The 16,097-nt window shown below is 37.4% G+C and overlaps 1 protein-coding gene across 2 annotated transcripts in view; it reads right to left on the bottom strand.

The window, feature by feature from the left end:
• Positions 1-16,097, bottom strand: part of GFRA1 (GDNF family receptor alpha 1) — a 140,324-nt gene that overhangs the window by 12,625 nt on the left and 111,602 nt on the right. For both annotated transcript variants that reach the window (XM_086616576.1, XM_086616577.1), the window contains exon 7: positions 13,662-13,840. In XM_086616576.1, coding sequence (XP_086472702.1) covers positions 13,662-13,840 — 179 coding nt within the window. The remainder of the gene's footprint in view (positions 1-13,661; positions 13,841-16,097) is intronic.

Below are 16,097 nucleotides of genomic sequence, written 5' to 3'. Positions count from 1 at the left end.
AAGTAACTTCCTAATATCATCTGCATATATGGCATCAAATTTGAGCTCAGTAAGAAGCACTGAGAAATTTTTTCCATCACTGAAACCATTTCTTAGACACAAAAAGTACTGTGAATGTTAGATGTTCAACAATTACAACCCTATTAAAACAAATCTGAGCCTATAATAACCAGATTATGCAAATAATTATCAGATTATGCAAAAATTGTATTCGCAGGACATAATCCTGCTTTGTTTTATCACACAAATCATTCACAGAAGGACAGAAGGCTTACTTTTATGTTTACATTCAATAAGTCAGAAAATACAAATAGGCGACAGCTAATAATGCAAGTAATGGAGATCAACAGGATTACGTGGGGTGTATTTTGTAAGGTTTCCATACTAAACCAGAAGAAGCTTTGAAGATCTATTGTGACTAGTTTGCCTGCTTTTTGAAGTATTATGTTGTGGCAGACTGGATAGTTCAGGGGATTATTAATGGGACATACAGCCTTGTATTCAGAGAGAGCTAGTTTTATCTAGCTCAGGTCAATACTGACAACTATTCTGTAGTATTTTTGAAACGAGGAGGCGGTTCTGGAGCACTTCTTCTCTTAAGAGGACAGGTTCAATGCACAAAATTGGCCCTAATTTGCACCTCAGGCAGCGCACTTCATCAAAGAGACTGAGGAATTAATAGGATGTAGGTTTATAATGCTGCAAAGCACTCAGGATGTTTCCCCATGCCCTTCATTTCCCTTTCTGTGAGATGAGATGCTCTGTTAAAAATGGACGGTCCTCCTGTATCCTCAGATTTTTCTAATTCCATTGCAAGCAAGAAAAATCTTGAAGGTGCCCTATGCTACCAAATTTTAACATCCTTTAGTGGACTCAAGAGACAGATTAGAAGGTTTCACCTAGAGAAACATCTTGAGAGCGCTATCTGAAGAGAATCTTGATTGACGATGGTTGGCAGCAAATATTTCCCTGAGTCCATAATGGTTTTATTAATAGTTCTGGACTGAGCTGAGGCAAGTAGAAAACAGCACCAAGTGAGGAGTAGGATTTTTGTGATCTACCTACTCATGCATCTAACACTCACAAACATCAGCTTTGTACTACTAGCAGGTTTCAGTGTCCATTCATTGTCATCATGTTTCCAGAGAGGAAGCACTCGAAAAATACATCTGGGTGTGCGTCAACTACAGCAACAATATGGCTTCTTGTATTACTTCAAACTCCAGACTAGTGGGCGGAAAGTCAGAACTAAGACAGTATTACTTGAGGTGAGGGATGAGTATAATGCAGACTTGTGTTTACTGCATATTAATGTATGCATATTGTATATGCAGGCTGCATATGCACACTGGCATTGATACTGCACTAGTGCCTTGAGCTGTCCCAGTGAGAAGTGAGTTTAATGGGTTGACGAGATGCCATGATCAGTGGCCAAGATGGAATTAGCCTCTAGTATTTGAGAACAGCATCCTTAAAAGGGATCTGGGATATTACAATGCTGCTCACACTCAGCAACCACTTGAACAGCACTGGACATTGCATTTCTGATATGCTGCGCATGGACGAATGTAATTGCACCACAACAGGCTTTGTACATAAAAAGGGCAGCAGATGATGAATGAGGACTTGCAGAGTACATATGAGCAGATGCGTCTCACTGGCTTAGAGATTATTTGGAGCTGCAACTTTGCCAGTTTCTCTCTTTCCATGTTCATGGAACACTAGAGCCCAGTCCTCTGTTACACTGACGTGAGCCAGCATGACTTGTATTTCAGGGGCTGTCTCTGTGATGTGGATCCAGGGCGACCAGTTCAGCCTCCAAAGAGCAGAGCTCCCTCAATAAGGGCACTTCCCAAAGAGCGGTACTGCTACTAAATACAACATCGTATCTCAGTCCTCAGCCTGAAGGTGAAGAGCCTCTGCTTAATTAATGATTCCTAAGTATCCTCATTAAGCTGTTCTCTGGGTAGAGACCAGGTGTGTTTTTTAACCTTTTCAGTTGTGCCTTTAAAAATCTGAATTTCTCACCTGCAAATAACTGTGACTGAATCCTTAGGAATAATCAGGAAATCTTAATTAAAAGTAATAGGGGTTAGGCCAACACTTGATGAGAGCATGATTCTGCAAATAGTTGCAAGAATTTGTCGAACTAATCAAGTTCAAAATCAGTATGAAAAAAGGGACAATTTTTCCTTCTGAATTTGCATTTGACTTCTGAAATTGTATACAGGCAGCTAGTTCCCTACAGGAGCAGATACCTAAATTTGCCCTCAGAACCAGATAATTACAGTGCATATATGACCAAAGTGTGCAGAGCAGCATACTGACACAGAATTCATCATATAATGGTCTTCAGGAATTTAACAACTCGGATACATGCAACTGTTAATGCATTACTTTTCCTAGAGGAGAGCAAGCCATTGTAAAAAACATACTAAAAACTGTTGATTAGCAAAGTTCTGATCGAGCCATTTTTTTACATTTGTGCAGACACAAATTTAGGAATGGGTTTTCACAGACACTTGTAACTGCTTTGCTTTCATCTGTGCACACTTAATTTATATACCCACTTATCCACCTCTCTGCACAAACTGGGTAGTTACGACTGCAGGTAGCTATTTAGATCCTACCTGGCACACGTCTTACCTGCCATGTACAGAACAAATTTGAATGCACACATTTCAAATCCGAGCATGAATTCAATACATCCAAATGTTTATGTGCATGTGGCAATGCTTATCTAGCCTTGAATTAGAGGCGACTTGAGGCTTCTGAAAACGTCAATCTGGAAAAATATAGTAGTACCATGTAATGCAGCATTTAGTAAATTACTGCCCTGAATGCCTAATTCTGTTTTAAGAAAGACATGAGGGAGGATAATCCTATAATTCTTTAGGACACATGCTGAGTGAGTCTACGAAAAAATACCCTGCATTATGCACAACAGTCAGTCTGTTTACTTGTGGCTCACAGAAAGAGCTAAGCACGCAGGAGCACTTAACCTGAGGTGGGATTAATAGGCCAAGTCCACTGATTGGAACTACAGTTTGGTCTGAAACAGTTAGGCTCTCCTCCAAAGTAAAGACTAAAATAAATATTTTAAACTCCTATTGATTTCGAAGGCAAGGAACTGAAATGGGTGACAGCGTCTCATGTTCTGGAACTCAATAGCAAGTTGAACAACGCTGAAGAGTAGATAGTTTGAGGGCAACGTAGAATCTGTTACTCAGGTAAAACAGTGGATTAGGAGCCAAAGGGATAAAATGTAATTAGGAGGTAAAGGATGTGATTTATTTCCAGTATTTGATTACTAATGTACAGTGAAGACTGTACAGCAGACAGGTCAAAAGCAGAACAAAAATATATTTATGTTCAGATGTTTTGTTATCATTAATGCTTTTTTATTAAGTGTATATGTCAGCCAATTTGGTTAGATTGTGTTTCATTTTGTATCCTCTAAACTTGATTGGACTACTCAAAAAATTTAAACATGCTATGGAAAAGGCTCCAAATTCTAGCTCTTCAACAGTATACTATTTCTGCAGCTATGCTGCCTTGTCACCAATGTATGATTTAGAATGATTACTTATTGTATTCTAATTTCCATTGGGCTTTTCTATATTTCACTTGCTGCTGGTTACATGGAAGAAACTATTCCTAAAAAATCCTCTTTATTATTACGGAAATGCTTTTGATCATATCTGCTGCACAATAACTGCAAGACTGAGTAGTTTCTTTTTAAGAACATTAGTTTATGGGCTACACAGAAATATCAAAGAATGATGTATATATATGTAAGGAGTAACTGATAATTACAACGTACGCTTAAAGATAATTGCAACGTAACCAACTGTGGAGTTACTCCATTTTTACAAGTGTATAAACAAAAGTAGAATTTGATTAGGTCGTGTGATTGCCTCTTTAGACTCAAATGACTTTATATGCATAAACATAGTTCGTGTACTTGTGTTTGCTGTTGGCAGAGGAAGGAAGTGTATCCTCTTTAATCAAGGATAAGGAAGCAGGGTTGCTTCAGACTTTTTTCCCAAATCAAAATACAGGCTATTCCAATCTCTTAATTGCACACCAGGATGGCCACAACCCCCAGCCCCTTCCCCCTTCCCCACTGTAGCTTCCAAGGCAGCCAAGCCAGTGATGGCATGGTGACTCCTCCTGTGCCATACAGGCTCAACTTCCCTCCTGCTCAGTCTTGTGCCATCTTTTTTTCCCTCTGAATCTGCATTTAGCCATTACATCACTAGAGGGAATATAGAAAAATGTATACTGATAGATTTCATACCAGAATAAGTCTATGAAGTAGTTGAGTGCCCAAAATTACAGACCAGATCTGCAAGAAGAAAGGAGGAGGAGAAGAAAAACAAAAACAGAGGAAAAGACAGACAGGAAAAGGATCTAATAATGGCTAATGGATAACTGGAAGTGAGGTTTCAGAAATACGGTGTAGATATGCCAGTACTTTGAAACTAATAGTCTAACAACTCCCGTCACATAAACAGGCAGAACTAGCCTTGGTTACCATTTTCTGAAGGGGAACTTTCCTCCATGATAAAATAGTGTATTTCTTGAATTTCTATTATTAACAATAGGGAGGGTTTCTCAGAGTACAGGAAGGCATTTAAAGAGGATCTTTGTGTTTAGAGCTGCTATCCATGTACAAATTTTAGGGAATCTGTCTCTCTAAAAGCAGCGTGATTTTCTTTGCTTGTACTGCAGATATGTTTAGACCTCCAGAAGAAAGGTTACCTGTGCCAGCAAAAATAATGTTGCCATGAGACTGAACGTAAGAGGATGAACAAAGCTGCCACATCCACTTCCACAATTGGCATGTTCAGCAAGATGCGTAAGAGGAGAGAATATGGTAAATGCCTTCAAGCCCATTTTCATTCAGTGGGTAACATCAGGTTATCCTTTCTATTCTTCTGAGTATTGGAGTACTCAAATTCATACACCTTCCTCAAATGCTTTAATGTTACTGTCTCATTCATAATGATTCAGCTATAACCAGCAACAAAGCAATCTGAACACTTGAAGCTACCAAGAAATAGACAATTAAACGTGCACAAATCTCCTGAGGTTTGTGGAGAACTCTATTTGCCTGATAACTGCTTGGGACCTACCACAACAAGGCAGTGGCTTCTGCATACTACCCAATTCTTACCTTTAAAAGTATTTTGGACTGAAAATAAATCAGATAGAGCTGTGAGCATAAGGCAGTGAACTTTAATCGATGTTTTGTTTTAGCAGTTGACAAAATACAATCAACCACTTGTTCCAAACAACAGAATAGGTTTGGTGTGCTCTAGGAAATAGATAGCTAATCTATGCAAACAACCTGTTCATCATTAAGAAGCACAGAAGTGTCCCGAAGTGCCTAAAGCAAGCAGATTGCAAGAGCCAACAAGGGTGACAGTGAATCAGAGAACTATAGTGCAATTTGAATGCAGTACTCACCTGTGAGCTCTTCTCTACTCACTCATATACCCAAGGACTCATAAAAATACTGGGGAACAAAGATTTTGGAAAAATACTCTGGAACGGGCAGCCTCACAACCCTACTCCAGTACCTGGGACTCTCTCTCCAACATCTGGGGACTTCAGGGTGCAGGACATGAGACAAGGCAGACCTCACGATCCTGCACCAGGACTGTGCACAATGCATCAGGGTCCACCTCTGGGAGCGAGTCTTCTCTCCCATGGAACGAGGAGGTTGTGCAGCAAATTGCTGTGCTGCTCCCCTGATTTCTCACCCCCTCTGCACCATCCTCCCACGAGATGGAGAAGGCACGTAATTTGTAAAACAGTATGCATCTCTGATTAAAATGCTTCACTATCCAAAATTATTTAGCCTCCGCACTGTCATTTGTCTTAAACAGTCGCACTGCAAAACAAAAACATCAATACCCGCTTCAATAACAGGGTTTAAAAATACATTTCAATTATAATAGTCTTGTGAAATCCTTTTGCTTGTCTAGCAAATAACAGTTCTTTTCAAAGTGGCAGAATTGATGAAGAAAGATTTTATTTGTTAAATTTTGATGTATTCTGGTGACTGCTGAGGTATTTTCACGCTTTAGAAAGAAACGTCTCTGTATTGACAACTGTATCAATTATCTGAGATAGTACCAGTCTTTTACTTTGCTTTTCCTCATGTATCTCTGCGCATAAACTTTTTGAGAATAACAGTGCATTAACATAGTTTTAAATAGTAAATTATTTATTGTTTCTAGAGCTCTCAAATATAGTATGTGGTTTTCAGAATAAATAAAGGCTTTGAGGTGATATCTTAGCTTCACTGAAGTCAACTCTTATTCATTGGGTTTTTAAGGTCAGGAGTACCTTTTCATCATGAGCCTTTGGAATAGCTAGTACGACCAGGATTCTGGTCTGTAAGTAGGAATTCTGTAAGCTATTCCAGTTAAAATATAAAGTACTAATGATTTCATGGATTCTATTCTTGTTCTCCGTTCCGTTAGAAACCAGGTGGCACAATTGCTTTTGCCTGCACTTGCTTTACGACAGGGTCAGCCTGCTGGTGTAACCAGAGTTACTTTCCCTTGCAGAAGCATAAATGGAAGCAGAGTCATGGCTAAAACCTAATATTTGCTAAGAGCAAACAATATGTCTTAAACAAAGCACTTTGTCAAGTCCTATAAATGCACAATATATTGTGAACTACACTTCCAAATACTATATGATTAAACATCTACCATTGCAATGACCCAGAATTTTTATTAGTCATAGTTATGCCTTAAAATTAAATTATAATACTGTACTCCATTTTATGGCTGTTTTTGCAGGCTATAGTGAGCTATCTGTTTTGAACGGGAAATACATGGTGGACCAGATGTTTGATTGAGAACTAAAGTTGGCTGACATTAGGAATACCTTTAATATGATGAAGAACGACATAAAGTAATAATATGGGCTATGAATAGTTGGATTTGGCTTATCTGATGTGATCCAATTTTCTGATTCCTGTTTATTCTAGCACTTTGTATTTTTGTGGGTATTCCTATAAGAGGATACTGATGTGAAACGTGGAAACAACTGTGGCTTACGGGAACACTACAAATGCCCCATCTGCTTTTAGTAGCAATAATTTGCAAAATTCTTTCTGAGGATAAGAACTATAATCCGTCCACAGAAATTTTAATTTTCTGTAAAGGTGTGTAGTACATTTTAATAAAGTTGTATTTTTGTAAGTCATTAAATTGAATTTTAGTAACCTCATACTCATTTTCAATTGAACAATTATTAAACTATAAAACAAAATTGCATGATTCCTAAAACTGTAGTTTGGAGTTTTACAGTCTGCTATAAAGTACTATATTAGTATAATACACTAAAGATGCTCAGACTATTAAAACTTTTTTTAAATGAACTGTAAAATATTTTATCATTGACGAAATAATTCTAAAATATTAAGCTCTCCAGCAGTACACATGCACAATATTTTGGTGCAACAAAAAGCATGCTAAGCAAAAGCATAGTTTAAACTGTAACTCTAATATGCAAAATTAACCATTTTGCTGTCTTTCAGTATCAGAAGTTTATTACACCCAAATTCCTCCATTAAAAATGTTTCATCAGAGTATTGATCACGAAGCATAAGGTCTGGTCTTACAGAGAGCACTACACGCCAAAAAGACTGAACAGTGTACATCTGTGTAGCTCTGACGATGACAACAGAGACGTGCTGACTTACACTGTCAGAAAGTTTTAGCCTGTATTTTACTCCACAAATCGTGACTGATCTTGCAAGGGGCCCCGATGTTCAACTAAGAAGCTCAACCAAGGCTGGTAAATGAGAACAATTTTCTACTGACTACTGATGGCTGATGTCTCATAGCAACGCTGACACTAATATGATGCAGCTGAGCCTATAGGGTATGATACTTGGCTACATCCTCAAACTGTTCCTCTGATGTTCAAAAGAGAGGCAAAAGACTCTCTGTACTTAGAAATTAATCAGCTGTGTTAATCAGATCTTTAACTTCAGCAGGATTTCAACAAGCTTGAAAATTATCTATCTTGTGTGGTCTTGAAATTCTTTGGCAAAGATGGTGAAGAACCCAAGTGCAGCCTTGCTCTGAGTGGGAGCAGCCTACACATCATACCATTAGTACATATGTATGCACACGCTCACTGCAAAGCAGCCTTTTGGCACTGAGGTCCACTGTTTGCACAGTGATGCAAGTGGACTGCCTGTGAACACCGGACTGCCATACAGACCGAAAACCCAAACCTGTCCCTGAACTTCTCTGGTTCTGTCTGAAAGGTGCCAGAGCCATGCAGCAAACTAATATGGTCTCAGGGAATTTTACACTTCCATATTTTTTGAGGACCCACTCCCATCATGATGCTGAAGCAAACAAGCATTAACTTCACTGAAATGAATGTCAATGAAATCAATGGACAAAGCAGTACCTGTTTTGGTAAAACACAGAATTTTCTTCAGTTCACTCCCCAAATTAAGAGTTTAAAATTAAAGATGAAACTTTAAACTATCCCTGGCTGTCAGATTTTAACCTGAACATGCAAAGCACACAAGACTTCTTTAGGTCAACAGAATTACTACTGAAGCGAATTAAATATGTTGCTTTTTCAGAAGAAAACCTGCCAATAGGTGTTCTCTAAATCACTTGTACCAGTGCGCTGACCCCATTATGTCAGCTAATCCTGGGAATACAGGAGGTAAATTTAAATCTCTTCATTCGGAACATTTAGTCAATATTCTTTTTTCTATATATTTTTTTTTTTTTGTTCTGGCAAAGCATTGGGAGGTTTATATTCCTGTCCATCTTTCGCCCTAGACTATAACTTTCTGCGTAGTTGCAATGCCTGGAGGAAGAGATCCAAGTACAACTTCTCCTGAGGGACAGAGCAGGCAGGCCATTTGAAAGGACAGTGCTTGTTTTTCACAAAATGAAAAAGAAACAGAAAGATCATGGGCTGTGTGAAGGGATGGGTGAGCTAATACCGGTGCACAGGGGATAAACCAAGTTCCCTGTGTCTCTATTCCAGCGTACCATCTCAGCAGTTGTACTATCCCCTCATCAACAACACACCTACATGCTGCCCGTGTTTCCTGCTTATGTTCACCCACCACCCAATTACCAGTCCATGAAGCTCCACACCTGCTGTGTCTTGATCCTCAGAACACTAGGCTGAAGCTTTTAACCCTCTCCAAACACCTACACAATGCTTTATAATAATAATATTTAGCACTAGGGAAGCTACACTAAGTAATTACAGACAGTACTTCAAACACTAAGATGAGCAGATCCTTACACACGGCTGAAGATCTGCAGCAGATAGACCTACACGGGAAAAGCACAGTTGTTTTCAGTCCATGAGTCATGTTTACGTCTCCTCAGAGAACTGTGAGTCCTGTCTCCTGTTCTTGTCCTAAGACTTGCCATAATAGATATTTTTTAAAGTCCCAAGTTTATGTGGAATTAACGTGAATTTGTGGAAGAACAGCTTGCAGTATGACCCTTTTCTGTTCTAAACACTCACTAATCTTACATTCAAAAAGAAAGAATCAACATGTTTAAGTATCTATGTTTCTCCTTTCCTCCTTGTTCCTCACAGAATGTTTGAGCTTTTTAATTCCTGTCTCATAATTCTTTAATTTTCCTGCTGAGAGTACAAAGACATTCACATACTGGACTCGACTGAAAAGTACTTGCCTTCAGTCCGAAGGGCCATACATCTCAATCACACGCGTCCACTACTAGCACTTCTTCAAAAGCACAAAAACCTTAAAATCCCTCTGAACGCTGAACTAAGGTTAATTAGAGCAAGACATTCATAACAAATGTGGGAAAACAAAGTAAAGAACTATCTAAGGAGTTGATCAATTTCAGCACATTAAATTTACACTTAAACGCCCTTAACCACCTTGTTTTCTATCATTGTTGACTTGTGCAAAATGTCCTCTACAATATTACAGCAAACACAGAATTGAAGTCTTAGGTTTTCATTTATCTCTTCTGATGATGTAGTAACAATTGGTCTAATCTAGTCTAATCTATCATTTGAAGTTTGTTTCATTATCATCTTTCAGTTCCATGCTTCTCTTCTAAATGCAGAAGCAGCATTTTTCTTGAAGAATACATGGTGTGAGTAGACATCCAAACTCATTCCTTTGTCCTTTTCAAATAATCCAACATGATGGTTCAAGCAGTGGTGGTAGAACGTGAGACTGAAAGACCGTAACCATTTTTTGATTGGTGTACTGAACACAAGTTATGATTGAGAATGCAGGATAAACAAATATGTCAGTTAAAGAGAAAATGTTAGAGTGGAAGTTATCAGAAAAAAAGACAGGGATGGCAATTACTTAATAAAATATGTCTGTATAAGGAGCACGCTGTTGGCATTCATCTTCACAATATTTTATAAATTATTTTTACGTGGTGCTGAGGATCCTTTGCAAGATGTCCAGCACCTCAAAAACTACTCAAATGTAGCATTTCGTATAAAACTAACCACTATTTACTCTCTGTGTTTAGCAAACTTTGTTAGAAGCCAGGTTTATAAAAGAGTTTATAGGATGCTTGACAAAGTTAAGCATCTTCCTGGCAAAGATGGAGTGCTGATTTAATTTAGGGATGGAAAAAAAAGAGTATATTACACAAAACTATGCATATGTAAACATAAAATAAGCATATATCAGAAATCCTCATTTCTCTGTATCAATTTGAAATAAGAAAACACCACCATAATGTGATAACTGCAAATACTTGTAGCAATGGTAAGCTGAAATGAAGAACAATTTCAAAATAGCATCACTAAAAGAAAAATTATTCAGAAGTCCAAACCTTCACTAGGTATTCAAAACAAATACTGAGTACAGGTAAACAAAGAGTAACTCTCATTTTCTTTAAGCATTCACAATCCTTCAGCTTCCCAGGTTTGCATGTGTGCAGGAGAACATGGCACAGTGACAAAACCATTAGTGTATTGTTGCTTTTCATACAATCGTTCTGAACAAGTCAGAAAAAAATGTATCAAAAATTGCTCAGCCAGTGACATTCCTGGCAGATTGGGTTAGAGCCCGTACTTTACAACCCCAGGAGGTTAGTATTTCTTCATTTCTATGGCAATTTATACTAATCAATCACTTCCTGCTCTTTCTTCTCTCACTGTATTTATTTCTATGGCAATTTATACTAATCAATCACTTCCTGCTCTTCCTTCCTTCACTGTATTTTCATACCCACTAACTAGGATAAGCAGCCTTGTAGCATCTCAGTCATCATTTCCTTATCCCCTCTCTGCCATTGTCTTTTTGTGCTGAGACTAATGCTTTTAATTCTACTTTTCACAGTGTTGAGGCTGTATTGCCTTTTCGAAACCTTTCAGCTCAACTGCTAAGCGTATAACAAAGCCCTTCAGATTGCTTTTGGTCACACTAGTTCATGTTTTGAAAATACTACAAAGGCATATTTTTCATGAGAGAAGAGCCTTGGAACGAATATGCTTCTCCAAGTGCAATATAAATGCCTTCAGATCTTTTGTAAAATTTGCATTGAGGTTTAAGTCTCACATACAAAGTGGCACCATACTGTCCAACAAACATAGGTTTCTTTTTTAAAAATTGTGGGCTTGTTTTGGCTCTATTTGTAAGTTATTTTTTGAAAAATGCATTAAAATACAAGAGCTTTGTTCTTTGTGTTTCAGTTCTGACACAAGGAAGTAGTGAGCACCAGAATGTTGTACTTCACAAAATGAAACTGCTTGATTCATATAACTTCAGTGACCTTTTAATGCAGACTTATCCATAGTTTTTACAAAGCAGCAGGGATCATTTATTTAAAGGAAGCTGCTTTCCCTCTAGACCTTTACTTCTTGCAGGAAGTACATCAGGGGTACGCTTGAAGCCATAACATAGCTTTAAACCAGTGCTGATAAACTCACGTGGGCTGTGGCTTCAAACGCCAGAGTAACAGGAGTAAGAACAGAGAATAATTTTATTTATTTTCAAAACATTGGAACATCTATTCCGGCTTGAGGAACATTTGCAAAGCAGATCAGATCCAATAGGATTTGTGATCACTTGCCATTTCTTCATTATTTATCATGTGTACTTTGGTAGCATCTACAGGCCTTACTCTATAGGGGGCTGTACAGACACTGAAGAAAAATGTGCTCTCTCCCATTTTTTTTAATATAACATGAAGTAAATGAATACTATCCCATCAAGGTCTTGCTTTAAATGCAAGATATTCCAGGTTTCAGGTTTAAAAGGTTACGTTTCTTTTTAGCATATTCTATGCGGTCGAATGACTCCTGCATATAGAAATACACGCCTACAACTGTCCCCCTCTCATCAATAACTTACTAAGCTTAATTAATAATGAATGTACAGATATGAAAAACAGAATTAAACCAGAAGGATCTAAACTGAACACTATCTACCATTAACCCCATATACATTGTGATTGCATAATGCCTCTGAAAAACGTTAATTCATATGCAATTTAATGCAAATTCACATGCAATTTAATGCAAAATAAATGGAGAAACTAGAAAAGGATGAAGATGAGAGAGTGGTGCAGGAAAAAATAAGAAGTGAAATACATTTCCAAGGGGTACAAACAATCCATTTTAGTGAACATGGAAATTTTGATACAGTTTAATGTGAAGAATAGAAAATCAATTTTTTATAAGTGAAATGTGAATGCTACAAGTGTGGAAGAGTTTGTGAATCCAGAAAAAAGTATCTTAATACCAGACGAGACCTTAAAACTTGGACAGTTTCATTTGTGTCACATAGCAATTTTCCTGCTGTAGAGACAAAAATAAAGAGGCTAAGCTGATCTGTCCCTGACTTAATATTGCATTTAAACTACCCAAAATTGTTATAACTCGAGATTCTAATCTGGTCTAAGGATGCTTTCAGTTCACATTTCCTGTTATCTCTTTCCTGCCTTGATTTCGCAGTTGTCTCCCGTCCAAGTTCTTCAAACTTTCTAAGAACTGCATATACTGCCTTCAGCAAGTGATGAGCCTCTTCAAATTCAGAATCAATGACACACCATGAATAGCCTAATTGAAGTGTTAAAGAAAATCGCTACAGCCATTGGACAAAATTGCATCACGACCTTGACCCCAGTTCAGGAAAGCACCTGATTCAACATAGCTTCTATCTTTGTCCAGCTTCTTCACCATGAAGTTTGTAGCACCAAATATCCTCTATTACCCAGACCTATTCAGCAAAAAAACCTCCGAAGTTTATTGCCAATAACATAAAATAAGGCAGCAGGACACTCTAGCTGACATTAAGAGTTCCCTCTAAATTTGGGTTACTCAGGGGATTGATTTAATCTGACATATCCTGGCAGGGTTTGGAGAGTGCCACGCTCATATCCAAACCGGTGATAACAAATTATATACTGTGCCCTGTTTCTGAGTCAGAGAGGCAATGAAGTCCACTTTGAAATATGCATTTTTCTGATTTAAAAGAAGAGCGTCTGATGTTTTACAATATATCTGGCTTGTCACCACAACATGGGAATAAACAGATATTCCAATTTAAGCAGGCAACTGTTTAAGCAGCAGCAGACTACTCAGTATACATATCTATGAAAAATTTTCAATAACTCACTGCAACAAGCACAAGACGCTCTTACCTGCAGGTTTGCACACGCTGGTGAATCGTTGTGGGTGGGTATTTCATTGTTGGTGGTCTCTGAACCTGCGTTTTTAAGTCTGGAAGCTGTTGTTGTAGTGGCTGTAGTGGTCTGTACCGGTAAGATCGGCTGCCACACGTTCACGTCAGTACCGTTGCCGAAGGCCTGAATTGCATTTTCTGTAAAAATAAATTACAGGCAATTTTCTATTTCTAAACAAATGGCAGAAAGCAGAACTGACTTTTTAATCATTATTATTATTATTATTATTATTATTATTATTATTATTATTATTATTATTATTATTATTATCCCATTGGAAATGTGTATTTATAGAAGCTCAATTTTTACGCCGAAAAATTTGCCTTAATTTTGAACGTATCAGAAACATGAACTGAGTCCGGGGTCACATAATTATCTGGTGCAAACTCTTCTTTGTAATGTTCCTAGTAATTCTTGACAGAAGCTCTGGGATTTACTGTAATCATATTTGTTACCATCCAAAAGACTCAAAAATTTACTTTCAAGATTTAAAATACAGTTTGAATGTCATGTCCTAATTCAGGCAGGTGATGATACACAGCAAACTGAAAACATAGAGCAGGCAAAACATTAATTTATTTCTGTAGCTTGTTGTAGTAAAACTAATATGCCTATAACTACAAAATAGTTTAACTAAGACAATCTTTTCCTTACAATTTTCAATCAAAATCTGCATAATTAGGTGAGGGAAGCATGCTTAAACTAAAACTTTAGAATATGAAAGTTAAAAAGCTTATCATAGTTTCATGGGATTAAAGACTGTGTTTATGGCAAGAGTAAATTGGTTGAGGTTTTTTATAAACAAATAGAAAAACAGTTTTTAATCAGGTCTTTGGGGATTCAACATGGATTTAGGGATTTCTTATTTCAAATTCTTTATACAAGAAATCAAACAATTTCACTGGGGACTAATATGTGGAAGTTATTAATACTCCTTCTCAGTGGTATTCCTTGTCTTATAAAATAATTTACATTTAATTCTCATCTGAAAAAGATGTATTTTATTCTCATATTAGTTCTTAGAACCTCAACATGCAAAGAGAAAAATTTGTAAAAGGCACCACAATCAGCTGGGTTGATGCAGACCAAGTGGGAAGACTGGAATGATATTTCTCTTGGGTTTACCTGAATAAGGCAATATTTAAAGCAGTATTTTCCTGCCATTTCCTAAATTAACAGTAACACTTTGTGTCCATTATTGTGAGAAAGATTACAGAAATATATGGAATCCTTCCAGTTTTCTAAGTAAAAGTGGTCTTTACAATTAGTCATCTTTAATTATGTCACACAATCATACTTGATGATTGTTACAGGTCCCTTCCAACTTGAGAACATACAATCTCAAGGAGCAATGGCTTTAAACTGAAAGAGAGGAGATTTAGATTAGATCTAAGGAAGAAATTCTTCACTCTGAGGGTGGTGAGGCACTGGAACAGGTTGCCCAGAGAAGTTGTGGATGCCCCATCCCTGGAAGTGTTCCAGGCCAGGCTGGATGAGGTTTTGAGCAACCTGATTGATCTAGTGGAAGGTATCCCTGCCCATGGAAGGGGGGTTGGAACTAGATGACTTTAAAAACTCCCTTCCAACCTAAATCATTCTGATCGTAATATTTCAAAAAGCATAATGACTGTAAGGAGATGCTTCAAGTGTCTAACTGCTCTAGTAAAGGTCCTTTCAATAATTTTTGTTAACTAACTCACTGCTTTATGCTTTTCCTCCCACTTGTCAATATTTTTTACTGCAGTATAAAGCAGGTTTAAACAAATCCTTCGAACCGATAGGTAGATATACTGAATTCCATTCAGTTCAGTAGGAATTCTAGACTACGTAAATGAATGTCAGGACATTCACTTTCAGAGAAGTTAAAGTCTTAAAATGGATATCAAGAATTTAAGACTGGACTAATCCTAACTGGAGAGGTAGCAATTAGGACCACTGTAATATTGCCAATAAATTTGCATCTTCCGATAAAGAGGATAAAAGTATAAGCAAGGTAATACACAACTCCAAATTTTAGAGTGGAATATATCATACTTGGAGTTTATTTATTTGGATTTTTAGCTTTCTTGAGATTAAGCCAATTTCACAGTTCTGATAGAAACTCATATTCTGGAGGACAATTCTGAGATAAAGAAACAATTTATCTAATACAGGTAAAAAGAAAACAATGCAATGTTTGTCTTTATTGAGACTAATTATTAAAACAGACTGAAATTTTCACTTGTATTTTCACATTCACCTTTCAAAATCAAAACATTTACCCTATTTGCAACAAAACATGAGTTGCTAAACGCTTTTCAACTCTAAAGTAGAATTTCTAGGCAAGTGCACACAGCGATGCAAGAAAGACCAGGATTTCAGGTGTGTTATGTGGGACATGGTAAACTCAGTTTC

The sequence above is a fragment of the Tauraco erythrolophus genome, chromosome 9 (assembly GCF_009769465.1).
Source record: "Tauraco erythrolophus isolate bTauEry1 chromosome 9, bTauEry1.pri, whole genome shotgun sequence".
NCBI classification, from domain to species: domain Eukaryota; kingdom Metazoa; phylum Chordata; class Aves; order Musophagiformes; family Musophagidae; genus Tauraco; species Tauraco erythrolophus.
Note: the sequence above shows the minus strand (reverse complement) of the source record. Positions and strands in the feature narration are given on the sequence as shown.